Raw genomic sequence first — 26,854 nt, 5'->3', positions numbered from 1 at the left:
CCAGTAAATTCTGCCTCTGAAATATTTCTTGAAACTATTCACTTCTCTGCCTCTCCCTGTTAACACCCAGTTCCAAATCACCATCACCTCTTGTCTGAACAAATACAATAGTCTCCCTGCTCATCTCCCACTCTTGCCCCTCCAAAATCCATTTTCCACTTGGCATCCAGAATGATCTTGCTGAAGTAGGTATCTAGTCCTATCACTTCTCTGCTTGCTTTAAATTTCCCAATAGATTTCCTGTGCCTTCAGAATCAAATTCAAATGCCGCATCATAACCGACAGTACTAGGTTCTCGTGATCTGGCTCTGCCAACCCCAGCTTCCCATCTCTTCTCATTCTCTCTGTTGTTCACATCCCAGCCACACTGGCCTTCCTTCAGTTCCTCCAAAATGCCGCTGTCATTCCTACGGTCCGGTCCTCCTTGCTCTTGCTACTCCCACCCTGTCCACAGCTTTGCAGGGCTGACCTCTCCCTGTCATTCTGGCCTCAGCGTAAAGGTTTAAGTCCCTCCAGGAGAGCTTCGCTGACCACCCAATCTAAAGTAGCCTCTCTCCACTCCCCACCCTGCCAGTCACTGTCACATCACCCTATTTAATTTCCTCATAATGCCTGTCACTGTCTAAAATTATATGACAATTTATGTGGGTACTTGCTTATTATGTGTTTCTCTCCATACCAAATGACCCCCTTGAATGCAGGGACCTCATCAGTTCTTTTCACTTTTGTATCCTCAGTGACAACAGTACCTGGCACTAATAGGTGCTCAATAAAATTTGTCAAATGACTATTACACATTGGTAAATCCTGTGCTTCCCCAATGCAGGCATACAGAGATGGATGCTGGCTTCTGCAGATACAGATTTAAATGCTGTCTCTCTGCCACTTACTGGATATGACTCTTAGCGAGCTATCCAATCCTCGATTTCCTCATTTGAAATAGTGAATTTTAACAGCGTTTACCTTATGGAACTGCTATAAGGACTAAACGAGAATAGCCCTAAGCATGTGGTACAATCAGACCTTAACATATAATAGCTAGTTAGTATATAACTACATAAATTACACAGACACACATACATACACAATTTTGTGTTCATCTTCACTTGGCATAATGTTTCTTATTGTCATGTCTGTGATAAGAACAAGTTGTGTGTTCTTATCAGTATCTTATCTCAAAAGCCCAATCTGAGTCTCTAACATTTTCTGACCAGTTCCTACAATTGACCTCTATTCCACTGACTTCCTTGGAGGCCTATAAATAATAAATGCACAAAAGTCTATTTGAATAGTGCACATACTGAAAGACACAAAGTAAAATCATCCTTGTGCTTATCGTAAAAACTCTGTGAGTGCAAGTTAAAGATACAACTTTCATTATAGTAAAATATGCCCCCTTTACAACATATAATGGCTGGAACAATTCAATCTTTATCATTTATTATTTTTATTTGGACAACATATATACATATGTACAAAATACCTACTGTCAGAATCCTCTTTTATAATTTCATTTGATTTACAAAAACGGGACAGCAAAATAACTTAGGTCACTAATACTGTACAAAAATAAAACTGATTAAACAGTTGTAAAGGTCAGTATCTTACAGTGTTACAGATCATTTACCTGTTGTGAAAGAACATCTCAATCTACCCAGAGTGATGAATACTACGCTAAATCTATCAGCAAACTGACAACTAATTGTTTTCTGTAATTATAACTACCAAATATAATTCTCAAAAGAAGCATGATGTAGAGTTAGACCTTAAAGCCAGAGCATCATTCCACAATGGTAAAGGGCTTTCTTCTTCCCTAACCAAGGAGAGGAGTTATCTTAACTCTAAAATTATTAAATTTTCCAGAATATGACAACTACTTACAATATTAGATAAAACAACTTTTCTTCCTTTTTAAACACCTGCAATAGTCTTTCAAAAGTTCAGTTTGGTTAAAAAAGTAAACAAAAATTACTATCCTGCATCTGGATTTTCATAAGTTAAATCCATGGTCTTTTTAATATAAAAAGTAATTGCTTCATAGTTTTAGTGTTCAATGAACTCTAGTAGTCCTATTTGAACCATATCTTGATATAGTAAATCTAATTAGAATGCTGGTTCCTGTTTTGTGACGTTTTAAAACAGGATGTATCACAAAGAATAAAAAGCCTTGAGTTTATACGTTATGTTACTATGACATACAAGAGAATATCAAATGTGTTTTTCAATGACTTGAAAAGGCAAGTGGCAACTTTTTTGGGAAGTAAATTGTGCATTTTTTTTTAAAACAAGTTGCTGCATTTATATCCATCTAAGTGCTCAACAAAAGCCACATATAGATTTACTTCTGAAACTATAAAGATTGTCTTTCACTGACTTGGTTGTTCTTTGTTTCTGTGAGGGAAAGATGAGTTTTTCCAAGCTAGTGAGTTGCTAGGCAACCCCAAACTCTCACTCATTGAAAGCAGAGTGCAGAGTATCATAAGCAGAATCATCCCGTGAGTTCAGTGAGAAATAGGCAGCCCACCTATCTCGTATGGAAGAACAGATGTCCTTAAAACTTATTTTGGACAAAGAAATTAAAATTTGGTTTAAAATAAGCGTTTCAAAAATCTGAAACAGAGGTAGAAAGTGTTCTTTATTTTCCTGACATGTTTTCCCGTGAGAAAACACTTTCCTTTTTATCCCATGGACTGCTCTCAGTCCCTAATATTAAAAGCAGCTCTCTTTAGAGAACCACTAATACAACTACATTGGTTTAAAAAAAAAAAAAAATACCGTGCTAGTGATGGCTGTTGTACTGGAAGTCGAGTCAGCCATAACACATGCCCGTGCCTGCTCCACGAGCCCACACTGCTTCTGAACTGGAAACGAGCATTTGTCAGGTGAAATAATGAGTTCACTTGTAGGTGCCCTAAATTTACACAACACATTTGATAGCACATGTATAAACTAGAGTGCACCATAGCTCCCTGTTTTGAATATCAGATAAAAACGTCAGACAGCCTTGTATCTGAAGGAAAAAAATGTAAACATTTCCTCCACGATCGCTGCTGACTCCCCTCGTTTGAGGTTGCTTCTTTAACCATGAAAACTCAGTTCCTTTTTCTGGCCACAGAAAGGCCAAAAACTAAGTTTTCAGGTAAATGGCATATTATGGATGTAGTGGTTCAGGCCACTGCAGACACCTAGATACAAGATATAATAGTGGGTGAGGCTCTGATGTAAGAGACACGGTGATGTATTTTCATTCGTACATATTCCATTTGCCTCCATTCTCCAAAAGGAAATATTATGCAGAGTCACCTCTGAAATTACTGTGGTATTTTCCACAGGCTTTCACTACTTACAGGGGTCTAGTTTTCACATTTCGGCTCCCTTTTCCTTTTACACAACTCTTGCACTTGTTAGTGGGAGTTTTGTAGGAACATGGGAAGGAGACCAACAAATTTTTCCTAAAAAAAAAAGGCTGTTTCCAGAGCTCACACCTGCCATGCACCCATTCAACTAAAACCCAACGGAGTAAAAACCCTGTCCCCTAGTGGCGTTATGGTACAAGATGATGTTAACTAAAAGGATAGGAAAATTTGGAAAAGTTAATAGAGTTAAAATTCTGTTTGTTCTCTTTTTAAAAAATACTACCCTCCTTCTCCTTCAGCATCTGCTGTGTGTATTCTGCCCTCACATCTCTGCCACGATTTCTTAGGGAAACGTGTATACTATAAAACAAGCAGATTATAATGTGGTGCCAAACAGAATGTCTGCTTTTATCCTTAAAGCATGTATTTAACTTATTCATCCTCTGCATTAGAAAATAAAAGTGCAGCTTATGTTCAAAAAAGTACAATTCATAAAAAGCAAGGTTTAAAAGTTCTGTACTTAGTGTAACCTTTCAAAGGTTTGTCTTGATTAGTATAAAGTCATACTCTGCATACCCATTGACTATAAGTAACTTTGTTTTCAAGTCTTTAGATGACAGATCATGCTGGAATAGATGTGCTCTTGCTTGCAAAATGTCAGCTGTGCTATGGCGTTTGTTTCTCAAAAGTTAAGGTGATTCGAGAGAGTGGTTTTTGCTAAGGAAACTGAAGCACACTCGTCATTACATCAATAGGTAAGAAAAAAGTTCTGAGAGAAAGCAAGCATAAAGGGCCAGAATCACTGTGTGAGACCACAGGTCAACTCGCCCAGTCAGACATATGTACACCAGTGTTGAATCTTTAAAATTCGACCCCAGCCGTGGCCTTGAGCCCCTCCCTCCACTCCCCCCTCCCCAGAAAAACAAAGGGGAAGAAAAAAAAACAGCATTTGCCTTCCCTCCAAAAGTCAGAGACCTGTTCCCATAGTCGCCTCTGCAAGGGGGCCAAGTGTTGGCTTTGATCTTGGGCTACAATGTGCTTTTTAAAAATAATGCGGGGAGAGGAAAATCTGAATATTGACCAAAGAGCAGTGACTTCCTGTGCTGTGAGCGCGCCTGCACCGGGGCTTAGTTTCCACGGGTCTGCCTGGTTCCTGGGAGAAGTTTTGTCTTTGCGGGGTCCATCCCTCCCTGACATCCGCGGGCAGCACCTCACAAGGAGCTGGCCAGTGCCTTTTTTGACCGCTTGATCATGCTGGGGTGGAACTCGGTGTGGCGCCGCGCGTGCTTCGTCAGGTGGTCGCTCCTCATGAAGCGCTTCTCGCACAGCGGGCAGCGGAACTGCTTCTCCCCGGTGTGGGTCCGGTAGTGGCGGGTCAGCTCGTCCGAGCGCGAGAACTTCTTAAGGCAGTCTGGCCACGTGCAGGGAAAGGGCCGTTCACCTAAGAGAAGGGAATCAAGGCAGGATACGGTTTAGAGGATGCTTGAAAGCAAAATCCCCAAGGCTGGTCATAACCACCAATCCCCATGACTCAGAAGACAAATCCACTGCATATGAAGAGATCTGCTGAACGTAAGTTTCTCCAAGCAAAGGAGCTTGCTACTTTGTGCCCAATGGATCCCTCCTCGGCTGTTATTTTTTCTGGTTTGATTCTAAGTGGCTGTCGATTTTATGAGTTCTATCAGGAGTCAGAAAAACTAAGCCCCTAGATGAAATAACTAGAACTGTCGAATTCAGAGAGACAGAAGGTGGATTAGAGGTTCCCAGGGGCAGGGTAGGAGGGGATGAGGAGTCAGTGCTTAACGGTAGGGAGTTTCTAGGGTGATGAAAAAGTTTCGGTAATGGATGGCGGTGGTGGTAGCATGACATTGTGATTGCAATGAATGCCACTGAATTGTATGCTTGAAAGTGGGAAAATTTATGTTATATTTATATTATCACAATAAAAAACAAAAACAACAACAAACAAAAACAGCCCTTTGCTAAATTTCCAGATACGTTAGGAATGAAAGAGGCCCGAGGTACCCATTCCCACTAACCTGGCACCCAGAGCAGACTGTCCCCTTGCTTTCCTGAGGGCTACAGCCATCCAGCCTCTGTCCATGCACGATGACAGGGAGCCCTGTACCTAACAAGACAGCCTGGTTTGTTCTCAAGCATTTCTGTCGCAAACACTTTTATCAATGTGAAATCTGCCTTGCTGAGAAGTCCATATTTTAAGTCCCATTGTCTTAACACTGAACATGAGCTTGTTCTCTTTCACATACCAATCCTTTAAATATCTGAAGACAGCTATTATGTCTTTCTCTAATCTTCTCCAGACTAACCAATCTTGAGTTTCTACCATATGTCTCATAAAATGAGCACATTATTATAAAATAATAACATGTATTATTTATCTCAATGAATTATCATAGAATACCCCATGACGTGGCCCCATTTTGCAGATGAGGAAACAGAGGCTTGGAGGGTTCAATAATTACTTGCGAAAGGTCACACAGCTACAAAGTGGTGAAGCCATAAACTGACTCTATCTACCAGGCTCCAGGGCCTGCACTCTTGGCCACTTGGCTGTCCTGCCTCTTGGGGTCCATGAGGACTTGGCACTATTTCCAAATGCCTCCCATTCTCATTCCTTTCCTTGGATTCACTTAACTGTCTTTGTGTCCCACCATGACTGGTACCAGCACTGTGAGCCTCCTGTACCTCAGGAACAGCAAGGGAAGGCCCACGCCCACATCTGGGAGAAATGCACAAGCAGAAAGGCAGAACAAGCTTTTAAAGCAGAGTGCAGTTTTGTTTTCTCCTCTAGCAAGTGCCTGCCACCCGTATGCTTCTAGAGCCTTGCTTTCTGCTCCTCACATTTTCCAAGCTGCTTCCTAAGACTCAGGGCCTGCAGACTCCTTTCCATCAAACTCTCCAGATGCTCCTTTGGTAGATGTGAGGAGTGAATGTTTTCTCACTCTTGTCCCCATCTCCCTGGAGCCCAGGAATAGACTTGCAGAGACTGGGAGATGTCCAGTGCAGTGCTTCTTTCTGAGTCATCCAAAAATTATTCATTCTTTATTCCTCAGATTCTCCTACCTTGTGCCAAAGAAATGTCGAAGTAACAATAACAAAAAACTCTTGCACCTTAGTGACAATCTACACTTGACTGAAGTTTTATCTGCTGTTCTCTAACGAGAGCAATGATCATAACGTCCTGTAAAACCTACTTGTTCTCATGGGAAACCCAATGTGGGCAAGGCTAATCCAGAGCAGCTGATTTGCTATATGCAAGTCTATTTATAAATCATCACCCAGCTCTGGGCGGAAAGGCTCCAGCAGCAAAAAGCAATAACAAACCGAGCCCTAATCAAAGTGGATGAGACCTGGAGTGATGACATAGGGAGACTGTCAAAGTCTACTGCAAGGAGGGCAAAAAGAAAAAGAAAAAAAGAGCTTCAAACTTTACACCTCAAAAAACCCAACAAAGATATAGAATTGAAAACTACATTTTTTTTGCAACTATTGGATCAAATTGCATTTTTACTCAGTTCAGCAGACCTTTGAGCAAAAGGTGAAATACAGGTTGTCACAACTCAACAATGCTGAGCTTCCTGAGGCAGGGACAATGTCACATATGGCTTTTGTGCTACATGCTGCCAACCAAATGCCCAAACTTGTTCATCCACTAGCTATTCATATTGACCAAACCTGCTTAGAAGTTACCAGATTACTGGGGAAGACTTCTGAACCAATCCAGAATTAGATGGCAGATGATTCTTTTCTAACCTAAAAGAATATCTATGGTGAAAATGTTCTTCTAAATGTTATGTTAAAAATGAAATGAAGGTTTGGAATTCATATACTGATGTCATTTTTAAAAAAAGCCTCTCTCCTTTCCTTTACTAGTGTGCATTTACTGATATGCATGAAGAAAAGTTCAGTTTCTCAGTGCTTGTTACGGCAGGTTTTCTTGGAGGAGTAGTTACGTGGTTTGGCTTACTCACTGGCACATGTACTAGTTTCTTGCAAGTGAGTCACAAGAGGAGGTGGTCAATTTATTTGAGTAGATCTGTGTCCACTGTGGGAAAAATGGGCCAGGAGACCACTCTGCTGTGTGCTAGGACTGGAAAATAATATGGAAAATATGGTACTCCCTCTGTTTTAGGAAGATGCCTCCATAGACGTGCTAGTCAGTGGAAAATTGTCACTGAAGCCTGACTCAGCTCAATGTGCAGGAAACTATTAAGCATTTATTCTTATGATCTACATATATTTCAAGTGCAATCTTGATCCATTCCCACTGAATTAACTTTCAATATGGCTTAAAGCTGCATTCTCTTGACCGCTCCTCCTAGTGGTCATTTTGTGATTGTTCTCATTGCTTCTAATTTAGATGTTGCCATCTACCCAGCATCCTTACCCCTTGATGCGTTTCACAGAGAGAAGACGGGATTCACGGTATCCAGAACAAATCTGCACCAATAGCAGCTTCTGCTAGACTCATATAACTTGTATAATTCAACCTTACAGATTTCCAAGAACTTAAAAAGCTGCTTGGATGTGAAGTGAGCTGCTAGTGTAAAAGCCCCTAGATCAGTTTAATTCTGCTGGGATCCTTTGGAAAAGCATTAGGCACTTTTGGTCAATGATCTACATCAGATTAGCAAACTATGTCCCACAGGCCAAATTTGGCCCACCACCTCCTGCCACCTGTTTTTGTAAGGCCATAGCTAAGAATGGCTTCTACTATTCCTATATTTGTTTTTTTTTTTTACTAAATGGTTGAAAAACATCAAAAGGATAGCATTTCATGACACATGAAAATTATAGGAAAGCTCACTGAACCCTGATCTAAATTAGAAGATTTGAACTTCAACCTGGAGTTCACCAGAGCTTGTAAATTCAAATGTCCTCAGGAGCCAGACAGGTAATAAAAATGGGTGAAGTGGCCAGGTGTATCAGGTCATGGGTAGCCGTGGAATCTGTGGCGAACTAGAGGCAGTCAAGACACTAAAAGGCACGCAAATTCAACACTTTATAAAACACCGTGCTGGTCAAACAAGTGTGTCTGCAGGCTGGATTCTGCTGTGGACCTACAGCTTGCAGCCCTCTGAAATCATCTGCCTCTTCAACCCAGTGGAGAGTTTGCATACAACCTCCTATGGGATAGATTTCAGCATGTTAGTGAATGATAGGCACATAATAAAGTACCATCCAGGAATGGAAACATGTTTTGCATCTAAGAATGTATGGAATGGGGAAAGACATAGAATCTAAAGGCCACATGGAACCATAAGATGATTTGCAGAGGAGGAAAAAAGAAGCCCAGAGAGGATGTGACTTGCCCTGCATCCCACAGCCCGCAGAAAACCAGGCCTTTCCTTTCAGCTCGGCTCTGAGCTCCAAAGAACGGTCACCATTCTTTATGCCGAATAAATCATATGGCGAAACAACTATCAATTAAGGAGTCTTTAAATCTGCCTTTAATATTAATGAGAGAGTTACCATCCTTCTGGGAAAAAAAGAAAACACATGTACCAGTGTTTTATTTCTGGCCTTCTCAGGAAAACACACCCAGAGGCTATGACACAATACACTCTGCCTTACTGGAGCAGAGCTGTTAACAGCACAAGTTTCTCTGAGTTCTCGTTATTTATATACCACTCCTCTCCCCCTCTCAGCAATAAACTGAGCACCTCTCGCTGATACACTCAGCTCAGAGCATAAAGTAAATTTGATCAAAAAGGCCACCGAACACTGCGCCAAACAGGTGAAAGACTTTCTTTGCAGAGCCTGATCTGGCCTCCAGAAGCCTCCTGGGTCTGCAGGGGAATCAAGAGAAGTGGAGAGGGGCCTGCAGTCTACGTACCTGCCTCCTTAAGCACAAGTGACACCCTCCCTGCTTCCAAGAGGGAGCCTCCACCCTAACTGGAGACCGGCTGATGATGGCAAGGGAAGCTTACTCTCCTCGGCATTGTCCTCAAATGAATGTTGGGTGAGTTCTCCGTACAGGAGACCGAAGACTGAGGTCCTCAGCAAGCTCATGGGGTACACCCAGCCCTTCTCCAGGCGTCTCAGTTCAAACCCTGGCCCGTGTCAGCAAGCCTTATGCTCTCAGACACTGCCTCCTTCCTACCTGGTCCTTCTCACCTTCCAGAGAAGGGCCTGAAAAGGTCTAATCTTCATTGAGGCTGAAGGTTAAAAAAAAAAAAAAAAAAAAAAAATCTAAAGCTCCAATGCTTCTAGCAAAGAAACCATTCTGGTAAAAACAAATCTAAGGGAACTAGGCTGCCTTTTCAGAACAGAACAGTACAAGTGCTAATTAAGAATTATTGCTTCTTGCAGATGTACAAGATCAAGGCTTCTACTTGAGAAAAATACGGTGTTTTTTGATAGCGAAAAAACAACTAGGATCCCATCAATAAATGGATAATTTGATATTAGAAAATCTTACTAATATGATTCCCCATTTTAATAGGCTCACACACACACAATTTTGCCTTGATAGATGCAGAATTGTATTTGCTAAGATTCAACATCCATCCCTAATGAAAGCTGTTAAGTAAATAGAGGAGTAATTCCTAAACAGGATAAAAATATAAATCTGAAAACTTCCACCAGCAAGTTCAATAATAAAATAAAGGTAAGGTTCCTGCATCCCTATTAAGGTCAAGCTCAAGGTATGAACTGACACCCACCCTCATCATTACAGCTGTTTCCTAACATTGCTCAAGAAATGCTGAGTGCAATGAGATAACAAAATAGGAAATAAATGATGGGAAGGAGGAGGTGAAATAAGAATTGTTTGCAGTTGATATAACCTTCTATTTGGAAAACAATAACTAACAAACTAATATAAATTAAAAGGTGCATTTAGACGTGTAAAATAAAAAATGAAAAAAAGAGCACACAATGGCTTTCTCACATGCTAATCATAACCATCAGGATGAACCTAATCCTAAGAGTTCAGGATCTGCATGAAGAAAACTATAAAAAGCCAATGTAAAAGAAAATGAATAAGTGGATGGTTTCCCATGTTCTTGGATGGTAACGTTCAATGGAGTGAAAAAAATGTCCATTCTGGTTGCTGCAAAGGAGAGGCTAGGCCTCCCTATAATTGTGCCTAAGAGCCTCCTCCCGAATGCCTCTTTGTTGCTCAGATGTGGCCCTCTCTCTCTAGCTAAGCCAACTTGAAAGGTGAAATCACTGCCCTCCCCCCTACGTGGGATCAGACACTCAGGGGAGTAAATCTCCCTGGCAACGTGGAATATGACTCCCGGGGAGGAATGTAGACCCGGCATTGTGGGACGGAGAACATCTTCTTGACCAAAAGGGGGATGTGAAAGGAAATGAAATAAGCTTCAGTGGCAGAGAGATTCCAAAAGGAGCCGAGAGGTCACTCTGGTGGGCACTCTTACGCACACTTTAGACAACCCTTTTTAGGTTCTAAAGAATTGGGGTAGCTGGTGGTGGATACCTGAAACTATCAAATTACAACCCAGAACCCATGAATCTCGAAGACAGTTGTATAAAAATGTAGCTTATGAGGGGTGACAATGGGATTGGGAAAGCCATAAGGACCACACTCCACTTTGTCTAGTTTATGGATGGATGAGTAGAAAAATAGGGGAAGGAAACAAACAGACAAAGGTACCCAGTGTTCTTTTTTACTTAAGTTGCTCTTTTTCACTCTAATTATTATTCTTGTTATTTTTGTGTGTGTGCTAATGAAAGTGTCAGGGATTGATTTAGGTGATGAATGTACAACTATGTAATGGTACTGTGAACAATCGAATGTACAATTTGTTTTGTATGACTGCATGGTATTTGAATATATCTCAATAAAATGAAGATAAAAAAATGTCTGTTCTATAAAAATTAATTTATGAAATTAACATACTCCAAAGGAATTTTTTTTCTTGAACTTGACAAAATTATTCTAAAGTTCATTTGGAAGAATAAACATGCCTGAGTTGCCAAGAAAATTTTGCAAAAAGAACGATAATAAGTGGCATATGCAATAACAGTTATTAAAATATATGATTAACACTGTAATAATTAAAGATAGTAAGATACCAGTAAGGGAGAAAACAGATCAGTTTCTGAAAATACACCCAAGTCTAGTAAATGATAAATGGAGCATTTCTAATCAGTGAGGAAAAAGATGTTTTATTCAAAAAATGGCAAAGACATCTGGTTAAAAACTAAAATCTAGATCCCTGTCTTATACCTTCCAATTATATAAATTCTAAGTGGGCCATAAATGTAAATATAAGAAATAAAACCATAAAGATTGTAAAAGGAAATATAGCTGAATATTTTTAGACTCTTGGAGTGAAGAGGGAACTTTCTAAACATGAAACCAAAGGCAGAATCCTTCAATATGGGTAGTTTTTAATACATAAACATATTAAATTTCTGCAAGGCAAAAATATACATTAGTTAGAAAATTAAAAACCCAGACAATGAGCAATAAAAGAAATTGCAGCATATGACAAAAGGTTACAAATCTATAACACAAAACAACAACAACCAAAAAACACAAACTTGCAAATCAAATTGAGCAGCCCAATTTAATAAAAGTAGGCAGGGATGTGAATAAGCACTTTATAAGAGAAGAACTACTAATGAGCAATAAATAAATATATGAAAATATATTCAATCTCACATGTTGTCACATGACAATGGAAACATCAATGAAATATCTATTAGCACAAATAGACTTTTTAACATTTTTAAATGTTAAAAAGTCTGTTCACACCTTTGATTGTTGGAGGCATGAGGACCACCTGCACTGGTGGGACAATCTGGTAATATTTTCTTCTAGGACTTATTTTTTTATATAATCAGGTAAGACCACAAAATATACTGTAGTGGGAAACCAGCATTGTTTGTAAGAGTTAATAGTTGGTAACAACTTAAGTGTCCAGTAATAGGGAACTAAATTATAGTGTATCCATGCAATGGAATAATATGCAACTATTAAAGATGTATTAGATTGTTATATAATGAAATGAAAAGATTTTTGCAGTACACTGCTACGTGAAAAGAACATATGATATACTGTGGGTATATCTATGCAGAAAAAAAAATCCTGTTAGAATATATACAAAACATGAACAGTGATTATCTACAGGTGAGGGGATAAAGAGAACTTCTATTTCTTTCTGTAATTTTTTTTCCTGCCATTTTCAGATTTTTAAACAGTGAGTACAAATTTCTCTTTTAATGAGAAAACGTCAGAAAAAAAGTTATTTTCGTTTTTAAAAAGAGGGTTACTAAAAACAAGGAAAACAATGAATGTATCAGAGTTTAAACTTTTCCACAAATGTGTTGATGGAGAATATATTCCACAGCGGGGGGACTTTCTATTGAGAAATTACTGGAACACTCCAGGGTCTAAGACCAAAGGAAGAGAGAAGAGTCATTCTGTTTCTTTCTCAAACACATTGTCATAAAGTAAAAACTTCCTGATCATACAACATCTTTCTCATTTCTCCTCCACCTCCTTCTTTCCTGCTTTTTCCATATGGGAAAGGAAAACGCCCTTGCAAGGACAGATATGACTCTCCCTTCAGAGGTTGAACTGCACAAACAGTAATACTGGGTTTGCCTTGTTCGGAAGCAGCGGGGAGTGAGAGGTGAAGAGGTGCACAGGCTAGTCTAATAAAGTGCTCCCCAAGGACGAGGCGGTGGGGCAGGTATCCACATAGACCTGCTCCCACCCCGGGCCTCAGATGCCACAGCCCATTAACATCCGGTCTCATTCCCACTGGGAAGGCAACGTGGACTTGGAACTACAAAACAGGAGCAGGGCTTTTTAAATCGTTTTCATCCTCCAGAACCTTCTGGTGCAGAACCACAAACGTACATGACAGAGGGGGTGTGCGCGGGCCATCCATGGGTGCGGAGAATTCTATGGTTTCCCGCCCCAACAGTTCCAATTAACATTGGATTCAAAAATCAAGAAACAAAATGCCTCCTGTTTGCCAGAAATGTTGCCACACATGTAGATGAAAGAATACAAATGCTCAGTAGCTTTGAAAGAGTAATCCTGCCTGAATGGCATGCCACCCCATTACCATTTGCTCCTGAGCTGTCACCGAATCCTTCCAGTCATTTGGTTTCCTTTTATATTTTATTTGTTGATTTAACAGAGTCACTACAGAACTTGGGTGTGAGATTTTACTTCTCGGTTCCAGTGTTTATCTGTGGAAAGCAGCTTGTCTTGTCCTTTAGGTTCCGAAATGGGAAGTGGGTGTGTGTGTCTGGAATATCTGTGATATTCCAGCACTTCCTCATTTAAGCTCGATGATGTCCCAACAGTGCACGCTTACCCCCAATCTCAACTGCCCTGTGCTGCGACCTCAGGACTAACCATGGCAGACAACAGATTCCTGACTCTCTAGGCTCTCAATCCACCAGCAGGTAATTCTTGATGTCTTGGCTATACTGGCCTCTATCTCAGCAACTCTGAAAACACCGCTGGGGTTAAGATGCAGAGCTTAGCACACACATTTTTACCACAATGAAAGTCTGCCCCTTGATGTGGTTGGATAAAAGACAACGCTTAAACCCTAGTCACTGAATTTAGAGCTGGACAAGATCTTAGCGATCCTCCGAAGCCCAACAGGGTGAAACGGCCTCCCCACAATCACACAATGCGCCCCTGGGAGGCCTGGGGTCAGGCCGGATCAGCCCTGGCCAGGTTAGCGTGCTTCCTGCCGTCCCAGGCTACACAGCCTCTGTCCAGCTATTTATGGGGAAAGATAAATAATCTAATAGGTACTAAACCTTGAACAGGAAATCATGTTTGGTGGTAAAACTTTGCCGATAACATAGATTCTTTTGAGTCTTTGCATTTTTGGTGATTTAGACGAGCATCTCATTCAAACCTGCTCCAGGGGAAGCCCAGAGGGTGGACGACTTGCCCAGGTCACTGTGAGAGTTAAGGTGTGATGAGATTAGGGCTGATATTCTAACTCCTCCTTCAGCTTTATGCACAAAACAAGATTAGATGTTACAAAGGGCCAAAGCCTAACTAAACACTGTGGGTTTTTCCAATTCTCTTACTGGCAGTCCCTTCTTTCCATATACATTGTTCCAGGGGAGAGCAACAGTTTAGAACAAATGAGTTGCTGCTGAGCTTTGAGATTCAAATAGAATTTTAAAAACGTGAAGCAGACCTAATGATCCAATCTGCAAACCAATCAGCCCTTTTGATTTGCCCAAGCTTCCCACCAAGATCAGAGCTACAGGAAAAGAGAAATTGGAGTTTAGGGATTAGACATAAAGCTCTCCCAGTGCTCTTTCCTTTGGTGATAGCTTGGGAAGTCCCAGAGGAGTGGACACTGTTGCTTGGCTTCCCCAGGGCATGCCCAGAGCCTGTGGGTGGGGAAGTCCCACACCTGACATGCACCTGAGGAGCTGGGTAGCCATGGCCGAGAGAGAGGTCTCGGTGCAGGGCCTCCCTCAGGACTGCTTCACAGACTCCCACTCTTCCTGATGTAAGGTGGGGAGCGGGGCTGTGTCTTCCTGGGTACCTAACCAGGCAGCTGGAGAAAGCCATGGAAGGACCAAGTTACAAAGCACAAAAGCCACCACCTGCAGCTGAGGCCATCTTCAGCAGAGGATGCCAACACATAAGGACGAACCTCCAAGCAGGTGTGTTACAGCCCAGCAGAGACCACCAAGGTCAAAGGTTGGCACACAACACAGATGGTGTCAAAACCATAAAGGAGCCCCTTGCCCACCAAATACTGGATCAGGAGAAAGAAAGGGAAAGGGAGAGAACCCTGATTTTGCAAATGTACCCAAAGGAGAATAAAACCTAATACAGAAGTAACTGAGACACCTTGAATTGCTAAGATAAAACTTTTCCACCAACAGCAGAGGGCTGGGGAGCTCAGATGATTTTGGTTTTGGACAGTTAACCTCTTTGCATACCTGAGGTGTGTGACCATGAACTTCTTACCCAATGCACAGTTGCTTTACTATAGCCACTGAAACTTGTGGCACCTTTAAGCAAACAAAAGGATAACCACATCATTTGAACACTTAAACAAAATTATATGTAGCATCTGCAGCTTCCTGGGGGCAACTACTGTCCAGAGAGCTGAAGCCTCTGCCTCAGAAAAGACAGTGGGTAAAAAAGGAAAATACAGGAGATGAGAGTCATGCTTGATTTGCAGTAAATGCCTCTTCACCTCAGCTAGGTTGTGGGACTCAAGTGATTCACAATGATTAGTGATGCCACCCCAACATGTGTTTCCAGCATTTTCCCTCTGCTCAACTTCTGCACACTGCTGGTACCAGAGTAAGGCTGGTAAGACTGCTACTCACACATGACACATGGGCTATCATCAAATCGTCTCCCCCAAGCTTTTATTTCTCTCTCTCCTGGGATGGAGAATGAGCCACTAATTCAGAGGGCCTGGTGTTCACTGTTGAAGGCCATGAACCGTCTCCAGTTGGAGCTGCCCAACCTCTAGAAAACAGCCCCACAGACTCCCCCCAGCTCTCTCTCTCAAAGGAGGAACACAGCTGTCCTTGCGCAGGCCTTCTTCAGCATGGTTTCGAAATTTGGGAGCAAGCAGGACTTGAGAAGAAATGACTCAGGATGGAGGGAAACAGCCTGTGCTCTTTTACACTGGGAACCCTGGCTTCAGAGGAATAATGCTCACCAGACAAGCATTTTGTGGTTGGCAATGGGTATGAAAAAGAGGAAAAGCCAGCTGTTTGGTTTTCAGTCTGCTTATTTTCATTAAAGCTGCAATGGTACAAACATACTGTAGAATTATGTTAGTGTAGAGATTTAAGTCATTTTTATGAGTGTTTTTGTAAGTTATTTTTAAGCTCTAATTTTTGCCTCTTACGATTTGTTATGGTGTTTTTGTTGGGCATTATGCACGCTGAATAGACTTCTGAATCCCAACGGGAACTGCTTTAGAAATAGCTCATCTCTGTATAGACTAGGCCTTTATCTGTTAGCACTGGGGTTAACAAATGTTCACGTAAACACAATTCACTTCTCTGGGCATTAAAATGGACAGACGACTGAAATTAAGACCACGTGAATGGCACTGCTGACCACACTGCCACTAACACTGGTTCCACGCAAGGCTTTTGGTATTGGTTTCGAGAGCATCCACTGAGGAGGGCCCAGGGCCATGCCTGAGCTAATGTATGTTGAAGTCATCTATTTTCCACAGACCTTCCTGTACCTGCACTTATGGCTATCTTTCAGGCTGAACGCCAGAGATAGTTCAGAGCTCTTTCCCTTCAAAGAGGAGGAAAAAAATGTTGTCATACTGTTTTGTCTCTCATTTTCTCAAACTCTGCTCTGCAATATCCTGTTTGTAGTTCTAACTGGGCTAAATGAGTAGCTATTGGTTTTGCCTGCCTGCCATCCATTCCCTCTTTTAAAGTAATAAATAGCACACTCTGAAATTTCCTTTTGGAATTCACCTCTTCCCCACTGAGTCCATGTAATTCAGGGGGGGGGGGGGGGGGGGGGGCTGACCAGGCATCCCCAGCCATAGTGACAGATTTCAGGGATGGGCACATGAGTCAAGCCCAGTCATGGAGCTACCACCTTGCCACTTTTACTGGAAGGAGAAACTGTCTTTTCACTGGGCTTGCTGAATTGGCAGGATGTGAGTCTAGAACTGCTGGCAGCCATCTTATCACCATTCAGAGAGAGCCCCCCCAAAGCAAAGGACAGCAAAGCTGAGCCAAGGAGAGGTGCACATTCCTGGTGCCACTGAGTACCTGAAGCTAGAGCTACCTACAGATGGGTTTATAAGTTGAATCAACAAAATTCCATTGTTTATTAAACCAGTCCACATTTAGATTCTCTTGCTTGCAACCAAGAGTCAGATATAGACATAGAACCAGGGTCCTTTTCAATTGTTAAGCAGCAGCTTCTGAATCAGCTATGGAACATATAGGGAAAGTATGGTCAGAGTCCAGGATTTCTGCAGACATTCCTAACCAAGGTTCATGAAAACCACCCACAAGCCAGAGTTAGAACAACACAGGGTCCAGGTCAACAACCATTCAACACACAGCTCCAAGCACCTAGAAACATACTGGGAAAATTCCAGTGTAACCTTGGACTAGGTTAACTAACTCCAAGTCTGATCCTGCTATAAAATAGGGAAAATTACGGTACCTTCCTATCCATAAGATTGCTGTGAGTTTAAATGTAACTGTGTAAGTTAACCATTTACTTTGAACCTGGCATATAATAAATGCTTGATATCATCATCATCATTATCATCAACAGTCACAAAACTCACAGTACCTGCTACTGGCATATAGCACAGCTCTTTGCATTGTAAAAATCACTATTATTTAAATGAATACAAAAATAGTATTTATGTGAATGAAACACGTTTTAATCTGAAATTCTAAACAAAAATTCTAGGAATATCAAGGCTTCTGGGGAACAAAATGTAACATGTTTATGTTAATTATAATACCCAGTTATGGGGACACGTGCTAAATGCTTTAAATGCCCACCTCATCTGAGGCTCAGAGGTTAAACACTGCCTGACTTCTCACAATTAGAAAGTGGTAGAGGTAGGATTCAAAGCCAGGTCTACTGGACCCTAAAGCTGGTGCTTTAGTCACTCCACTATACTGTTCCTCTGCTGAAGGTTTCTCCTGGGGGCAACTGTCCCATTCAGGTTCCTTAGAGTGGCCTGATCTCCTCCTTACTAGTCAATAAGTTCGTGGGACCTTATTCTTTTTTGATTGCCTCTACCTCATCAAAGCTGACTCCCCGGCAGAGATGGTGAAAACCGTTTTTCCACCTTTCTCTCTCTTCGAACAAAAGGTGATCTGTAGGATTCCTTCCAATTTTAAAATGCCCATAATTCTCAGAGTTTGCGTCCTTTTGCTCATTGCCTGCCCCGCTAGTTCCCACTTTGGTTCAAATGAGGTCCTCTGGGAGGCACTCACTTCCCCTTTGAGGAAGGCTGGGCCAGGACACATGCTCAAACTCAGTTTAACACAAAACACCACTGCCTGTGTTACAATCCTTGTCATTAATTTTGTATGGCTTAGGCTCCCATCTCTTTATTTTAATCTATTTAAATAACACTATCACTTCTTTAAAGGGCTCAATTTGGCCAATCAGGAATGAATTCCATTCTACTTTTCAAATTTGTGATCATTCTCAATTTCATCTATCTATGAATTCAGAGGCCCCATGGTCCTGGGCTTAGATGGTGAGCTAACTAGTTCTTGCAGCTCTCGAACCTTTAGATTTCAGATCCAGATTTTCAATTCTCTTCTGAGGACTTAAGGTCTCATATACCTCCTGATGGACTGAGATTAAAACGGAGGCCACCATAAACCGGCAGTTAGCCGGAATGGAAAGGAATACATTAGAAGCCCTAAGCCATGAAAATGGATGCACCTCCCTCCCTTAGTGGGGAATGCATTCCCTAAAAATAATGATGATGGTCCTCTCCTATTGTTTGTAGAGAATGCTTGAGACTGGGATAAGGCAAATGTTTTCTTTTGGCCTTAATGCATCAAAAAGACATTAAAAGTTCAAGGAGGGGATCAGGAAGGGAGGAGTAGGAAATGGCCCAGGAGCTTTGCCTTGGGCTATCCGAGAGAGCACTCCCTTCTACAAAAAAACGACAGAGGCCTCCGGGACTGGCGCCACCTCTGCCCTTTCACTGGTTAATTCCAAGCAGCACTTTAGGCCAAAGGAAAAAAAAAAAAAGGAAAAAACTAACCAGAGATATAAGTCCTCTGGAGACTAGAGAAAAGAATGCACATGGAAGGAATTCAAAATGAAGATCTCGGGAGCACCCTCACGGGCCCAGCTTGAAGGCAGAGGCCGCCGCACTTTATTCCATCTTGTCCACCACCTTCAGAGTACCTAGGACTGTCACTGTGCTGCTGAGGAAAACCGAGGCTCTGGAAAATTACACAATTTGCCCAAACTCGGGGCAGAGAGTCTGCTTTTCAACCCTGTGCTTCTAAATCCTCCAAGTCCCCCGAAACGTATAAAGGGAACGATCCCCATCTGACAGCGGGGGAAGTATGCGCTTTCTTAACAGACAAAATGATGGATGTGGTGACCTCCCAAGGTCGCTTCCAACCTCCATATTCTATTCTTCTGAGACTAACCACTGCTGCCACCAAATGCTCCGAGGTAGGCCTAGGCCTGTGACTAACTTCCCAACAAAAAGTGGGGCGGAGCGGGAGCTGGGACTGCTCAAAGACCACTGCAGAGGATCCCATTTCTTTCCCTTTTAAACCATCTGTTTTTTTTTCTTTTCCTTTTGCCCCTCCTTTTTTGCGTGTGTTGCATAGAAACAGAAAGTGCCTTTGTACCAATTACTGGGCTCTAATTTGCGCTCTTCAGTGGGCGCTGGGCTTGCTGGAGAAACATTAGGAAAAGGTGGGAGGGTCGCGTGTGGGGGAGGATGTGCGCAGCAGAGGGCTGGAACGCTGCAGCTTTTTCTCCAAGCCTGACAACTGGGGAAAAGAAGAAAGATTTGGAAGTCAAGATTTAGCAAGCATTACAAAGCTGTATTTTGTTGTTTTTTTTTTTTTTTAAATCAAGAATGTTTATGATCTTAAGGCTCTCAGAAATCAAACCGACGGGCCAGAAAGCAAGCTCCAACCAGGGCATATCAGGTTGTTTTAGGGGCTCCAAAAAGAGTGAATACCGGGAAATAATCCACCCACTTTTCTTCTCAATGAACTTATTAAGGAAGACCATTGTCAGCCACTTTCCCAATATGTCATATGATGTTTCTCCCTGGGAAGTTCAATCTGGGAATTTCCCACAGACGTTGCAGAATGACTAGTTCTTTGGATAAGCACAAACAATTGAGACAGGAATGCAAATCTGACCCTTATGTTCAGAGTCCGAGAATTCATTTCCCTCAGGTTACATCTTTGTGTCTGAAGGTAATGGGGTGTTACAATCAAAATGGCACTATATTTACCCCGATACCTCCCCTCCGCCAGCCCACCCTCCACTGGCATCCTTCTCGTTCCTCACCATCTACAGATACGAAAAGAAAATCAAGGGAAACAATGTTTTTACTCTGTAATTTTACTCCACTTTCATTTTCTGTTGTGAAACAGTAATCCTGCCAGCAGCAGAAGCTTCTCTAAGGCAAACCCACTTTAGCTTTGTTAGGACAGGTACACAGAGGAGATGGGGAGGTGGAGGTGAGGGACAGAACTGGCCCTTCCTGCTCCCGGCCTAGGAAGGAAGAACCCTATGGTTCGTCCACAGGCCTCCATCCTCAGAATGTGCTTTCAGCAGTGATTTGGGGCTGGAGCAGCTGAGCCATCTTTCCCTGAACCCAAGGGAATTTTAGCCCCCTATCTGGAACCCAGAAGCAGATCCTATAGGCAATCCATGCAACCCATGGAAAACCATCTTCCTCTACAGCTAGAAGCCATCTGTAGCTCTTTGCTCTCCTCTCCAATGTAAATTATTTCTTCCTAATATGATACATGGGACTATGCCTAGACATTGTCAATGGGGGCGAGAAGGGGGGGTACAGGCATGTTATCACTCCCAAGGGGGCAAAAATTGGTTCTTGGCAGGTAAAAAAAAAAAATCTTAGCTATTACGGTGGTTTGTGGCCTTCAATGGGGCATACTGCACAAACCATATACAGTAGATAAGCTATGTAGTACACAGGTGGTATTAAAATGTCAAGGGGGAGGGGCAATTATGAAAAAAAAAAAAGATCTAGAAACTCTCCTTAGGGGAGAGATAATGAAATATAGGTATAGAAACAATTATCTTGGCAAGTCCAACTCAGGCTTAGTTGCAAATCTAAACAGGGTGAAGCTATCTACGTCAGGTTATAAAATATCATTCCCCATCTCTTTGGGGAGCCCTCTACAAAGAGGAATGAGGCAGAGAATGTCCTCAAGGATCAAGGCACAGGCTTCCATTCCATCCAGAAAGACAAGAGAAAGCAGTAAGAACTGGGCAGGGCTAATTAAAGGGCTGCCCAGAGGCCACTTCTGAGCAAAGGCCCCTAGTCTAGACCTGCACCAAAGAAAGATGCTGCTCTCCCCAAACCCCTGCCTCTCAGCTAATGGAGTTAGGTTCCTTCTCACTCACACTTCTGATGGCATTAGACTCTCCTAAACCAAAGAGTTAACTCCAAAGCTCTTTGCAGTAATCAAGGGAGTGGAGGAGTGAGGGACAAGACTGCAAGAGGCACAGCCTGGGCTTGGCACCTGCATAAGTAAAATTTTAAAACTTTCTCAAGTCTCCAGGAAAGTACATCCTCACCTGAGTTAGCGCTGGCCTGTGATGGACATTCCAGAGAGACAGAAAGATCTGTTTTCCTTATTGGAAGACAACTTCCTCTTTAGAGGATACCCTTCCGCTAGGTATCCTAAGTATCCCAGGGAAATGTTCAAACAGGAAAAGGAAAACCAGAAGCAGACACTCTTGGGGTTTTGCAGCTCTTCCTTCTCCTTGTTTTACATGAACTTCCTTCTACCCTATTATAAAAACTGTTGGTTTTAATTTTTTTCTGAGGAACCTGGGATGTGATGGTTGGGATTTAGGTCTTTCTGAATTTCAGGATCCAGTAACCACTGCTATCAAACTCAACCCAACCCACTGTCACCACTTAAGGAAAGCCTCTCAAAAAGAGAGCAAAATTGCACCTGGCCTAGCAATAGGGCTAAAGTTTCTATCATCCACATATCAACCTGGCCTGACTCTAAATCAGCCTGTTCTGATGACTTTTGATCTAGAATTAGAATGTAGTTGTTTCCTTACCCAAAGGATATGCTTCCCTCTCCTCAGTAAGCATAGACTCTATATAGGGTGTCCTCAGTATCAGGAAACAGGACAGATTTCATGTTGGTTACCATTTCAAAATAACAGGCTCAGTATATTTTCAGGTGAAGTACTCTAATGGGTCTGTTTATCTGAAAAGGTACAATAAATACACCATAGAGTACAGAAAAAAGTCTGGAAACAGGGAAAAGAGTAAATCTGTTGTGCTTTTTTCCCAGATTAACAACTGGACCCCTGCTTAAAATTTAGATATACTCCACCTAAAAAGATGCCTAGAGGCTGAAGAAAACCAGACCGAGCATATTATTTAAAAATGTAAACTAACATACTGCTTAAAAATAAGTTTTCCTATGTTTCCTGAGTTTGAGCACACCCTGTATATTACTCACAAACTATAAGATCCAGCATTTATTGAGGACCTTTGTGTATAAAATACTGTTAGGTGCTTTATATATATTTTATCTTTGCAATACCAATCTGAGTTCAGTGATAGTACACCTAATTTGTAGATTAAGAAACTGTGGCTAAAAAAAAGTAGAGGATGCAAAGTTAAGTGCCACTAGTGACCACATAAATAAATAAAATGAGGGATTCTGCCCCACAGAGAGAAGACTCAGTTCAGGCTAATTGTCACTAGGCCAAAATTTAGACCCAGTATTGCCAGATCTTTCCATTTTTCCAGAGAAGCCAGAAATTTGGATTTGTACCCAAATCCTCTGACTGTTGGATGTTGGTAACTAATTAAATTTTTATAAACCCTGTGTTGGCCAAGCCAAACAAAGTTGCAAAGCAAATTCAGCAGAACTCTTGTTTGCAAACTCTGAATTGAAGTTACTTGCTTAACTAGGCAAATCAGAGCCCAGCTCAGTCTGCCCCAAAAGTCTTTTCTCTTAGGACATTATAGAAGTAGCTGCACTGAATGAAACAAAATTTTGTTTAAATAAATCAGCCTCTAAAGCCACTAGTCTGTAGAAGTGGCAGCTATTATACAAGGCTCTACAGGGAAGGAGCAAGGAGCAGGTGGAATTCTTGGGCAGCACTGAGCAAGGGGGCAGGGCTAGGGTTTCAGCTCTGAAGTCTTCACAGAATGCAGGCATTCCAAATGCTATCTCTCCATGCACCTTCTGGATTTAATAGCAGCAAAACTAAACTCTGGAAGCTCCTAACCCCATCCCAAAGGGAATCTAACTTGAAGTTGCATGTGAAACTTGCAAATGCATGAGACCTCCTGCAAGACTCTTACTGAGCATATTCTTAAAACATACATCCCTGTAACAGAAGTACACTTCTGGCAATATTTACAGGGGCCAAAGTTTTTATTCCACCACTGTACTAGGTTTATAGAATCCCAAAACATAAATGACACCTGCAATCACCACCATAATGCTAGTTTCAGAACACTGACTGTAGCTTTTCAAATGAGATTAACATTTCACTTCAGTTCCCACTCCTGACTGTGTAAAGGATTCTCCTGAAACAGCTGAGCTTCCTTGCCTTTCGGAGAATTAAAGAGCAACACGCATGCATGAACACACAAGCAGCCATTTCTATAAATGCCTGAGAAAATCACTCAGCCGAATGGCCTAGAAGGCTGGAAAATCCTTTTCCTGAGTCAGATAGACTTGGGAAGCTCACGTGGAGGCACTGCAGGCCTTCCCAACTGCACTACTGGGCAGCTCCCTGAAGGAGAAAGTGCCTTTGCTCAAGGTGGCAGTGGGTGTCGATATGAACTGAACTCAGGAACATGGCTGTCGCGTCAGGCCCGCCCAACAGCTGTTGATGAGTAACACCCTGGGGCTAATGTACCCCCACCTCACCAGGGAGAGCCACGTGAAAGGTCACATCCCCCAGTTCAAGCACAAGTCTTTCAACATCCTTACAGATACGAACCTGGAAATGTGCTGTTTTATGGCAACCTAGATGACAACACCCAGATAGAATCTGATTTTGCATTCATCTTGGGAGATAATCAGTTTTAGTCCTGTGCCAGCAGCCACCTTCACAAGAAAGGCCTTCCAAAGGAAATAAAATACGAGATGCCCTTTTTTCTTAAAAAAAGGGAAATAAAAACCAACCAATTATCCTTTTAAAACCACCAGCCAAGGGTCTCATCTTGAAAGTAACAAACTATTACTTCCAGAAACGACTATACTTTTCCAAGTAACTCCAACAACCTCTTAAACATGATGTAATGGGATGGAGAACGAAAAGCAGTTATTAGATGACAGAGCTCTGTTCTACCTGATCAGAATTAGCAATCTTAAAGGAACCTTTCCATAGATGATGAAACAGCAAGTCCCAGTAGGAAGGCTTTCCAACTTTTTCTGCATACCTTAAAAAGAACCAGTAGAATTGGCTGACCAAGGTCCCTGTAAGTCTCCAAAGCCAATTTAATACTGCAGATGTCTTTCTAGCCACATTCATCTGTCCAGCCCGGCCTTTTGCTGTCGCTGGGATAGCCTGTTCCCTGCATTCAGCACGTCCCCACATTCATTACCAGCCTTGACCTCCGGCGAGGGCCACACCTCCCCGCGCTAAACGCTGTATTCAAGGGTGGAGGGTGCGACCCAAATCACCCCGAAAAATATCAGCTCTGAAATCTCGCCCATAGGGAAGGCTAACTAGTTGGTGGGTGAAGTTAACCTACCAACCATTACTTGATCAAACTCCTCTGCTGCCTGAAACAGTGTTATTTTAAACTTAACTCTCTGGGGACTCCTGGCCAAATTTCAAACCACCTTGGCAAGCCCTGAAAAGTAGCATGCATTTAGCTAAATGAGTAGTCATCCCTAAAGGGTTCTATAAAAGGAGTGCCGCTTCTCCCAAGTATCCGTCACCTCGCTGTATTCCCACAAGGAAATTAAATAATATAGACGCCATTTGACTTCCCCGTCGCAAACGTCTTCCCAGGTGGGGTGGCCCCACAATCGCGTGGTGATGGAGTCCAGGGGGTGGGGCGGGGAAGGGGAGGAGAGGGGCGGGCACCACTTCCCCGAAGCCTTGCACAGGGGCTGGCACCCAGCACTCTGCCCGCCAGTTTAGTGCTCTCTTTCGCTTCCAGAGGCTGGGCATAATTAAGGAGCGAGTGAGCTTTCTGCAGCTACACGGTTAAACCATTTAAAGAGTTAAACAGCTTCTCATCCCAACTGTGTACACCCTTTAGGCCGACTGTGGTGTCCTTAACGCCCAGAAAAGCTGCCCGGCCAAAGGTTAACCCCAAAAGCTCGGTGGGAAAGGGAGACGCCGCTAACCTGTATGCACTCTGTAATGGGCTTTGAGATGGGAGGATTTTCCATAGACTTTCCCACAGCCGCTGTAGGGGCACTTGTGCCTCTTTTCGGAGGCGTGTTTCCCCTTCGCAGCCACTCCGGGGTGGAGGAGGGAGAGCGGGCTGGGCGCGCTGCCAGGATCCTGTCTCTCCTCGGGGCTGTGGGAAGGACTCGACCCAGATTCGGTGGTCACGTCGCTGTCGGATCCTATATCCTCATCCGGACTCTCTAGACTGTCGCTGCACACCGAGGGGGTCTGGATGGGTCGGTACTTGTTCAGGTCCAACAAGCTCTTGGCGATGGTGACCAGCGTGCAGTAATCCTTCCAAGTGTCCCCCGGGTCACTGTGGTCCTTGGTCACCTCGCGCTCAGGTAGTCGCAGCCGCTCGGCGTCCGGAGCGCCCCCATGCTCCGGCACCGCAGAGCGGTTCGAAATGGAAACCAGACACTGGGCAGCCACGAAGTCCATGTAGGCGGCCGCGGACATGGTGCGGGAGACAGCAACCAAGGCGGCGCGGCCAAACTTCGTTGTGGCTGCGGAGGTTCGGCTCGCCCTGCCCTCGCCTCGGACGACGAGCGCGGCGCGGCGGCCAAGGGGGCGGGGGCGCGGGGCGCTTCCGACTCGCAGGAGCGCCGAGGCGACCTCAGCCCCTCATCTTTACGTAACCGGCAGCGCCTCCGCACGCAGCATCCACGGCTCCGGGCTCCGCCGCGCTGCCGGCTCCAGCCGCCGCCCTGCCCCGCGCCAGGCGCGATCCCCCAGACGGGCGCGCCGGCCCTTCTGAGCCGGCTCCCTTGGAAAGATGCCACACGTGGCGGCCGCAAGTTTATTCGACTGAAAACGCCCCCGAGGCGTTGGGAGAAGAAACTGCAAAAGAGGCACACGCCCTCGGCCGCCTCTCAGTCGAGCCAAAGCCCCAGGACATTCACCCGACCACCCAGACGCTGGTGGGAAGGGCTGGATAAAGCACCAGGTCTACGAGACACTTTTCTCCCAGTCCACTGACGACTTCTGAGCCCCCGCTCCTGCCGGTCCGCACCGTTCCGGCATTCTCTTGCTCAGTAACAATTTCGCAGAATCCCATCACGTCACAGTCCAAACCCCCTCCAATTGGCCAGTGGGGAGGGTGATTCAACTCTGTTTACTTTCTCCCCCTGCCAGTCAAAACGGCCTTTCGGTGGAGAGGTGCGTCTAGAACTACGGCGTGCGGCCAATCCGACTGTTCCGTTTCGATGCCTCGTGCTACCCCTACAGCCCCGAACGCTGATATTTAAAAGGGTAATAGCCAGGAGGCTGGAAAGGAGAAGCTTCTCTTTCTGTGGGCATCTCTCTCCCGTAGCCCGGCCAGGCCGCTTGGCTCACATTGCAGCTGGCGGAGCTTTGGGACACACCTTCCCAAGTCAGTTGCGCCCGCTCTTATGACAAAAGA

The 26,854-nt window shown here is 43.4% G+C and overlaps 1 protein-coding gene across 2 annotated transcripts; it reads right to left on the bottom strand.

The window, feature by feature from the left end:
* Nucleotides 1-1,423: 1,423 nt before the first annotated feature.
* KLF9 (Kruppel like factor 9) lies at nt 1,424-26,854 on the bottom strand. 2 transcript variants are annotated; one of them, XM_037850949.1, is made up of 2 exons: nt 25,407-26,843; nt 1,424-4,797 (listed from the first exon to the last, which is right to left on the bottom strand). In XM_037850949.1, the coding sequence occupies exons 1-2, from the start codon at nt 25,909-25,911 to the stop codon at nt 4,568-4,570; spliced, it is 735 nt and encodes a 244-aa protein (XP_037706877.1). In that variant the 5' UTR covers nt 25,912-26,843; the 3' UTR covers nt 1,424-4,567. The 2 variants fall into 2 exon arrangements, with proteins under 2 accessions (XP_037706877.1, XP_037706878.1); XM_037850950.1 differs by lacking the exon at nt 1,424-4,797 and adding an exon at nt 16,862-19,844 and having other exon boundaries at nt 25,407-26,854.

This window comes from Choloepus didactylus, chromosome 10 (genome assembly GCF_015220235.1).
Source record: "Choloepus didactylus isolate mChoDid1 chromosome 10, mChoDid1.pri, whole genome shotgun sequence".
NCBI classification, from domain to species: Eukaryota; Metazoa; Chordata; class Mammalia; order Pilosa; family Megalonychidae; genus Choloepus; species Choloepus didactylus.
Note: the sequence above shows the minus strand (reverse complement) of the source record. Positions and strands in the feature narration are given on the sequence as shown.

Bases quoted from the DNA above. Each gene is read 5' to 3' on its own strand.
- KLF9 (XM_037850949.1), bottom strand. From the start codon at position 25,911: ATGTCCGCGGCCGCCTACATGGACTTCGTGGCTGCCCAGTGTCTGGTT. The intron at 4,798-25,406 runs GTTAGCGGCGTC...CCCTTCTCTTAG, and splicing joins CCATTACAGAGTGCATACAG to GTGAACGGCCCTTTCCCTGC.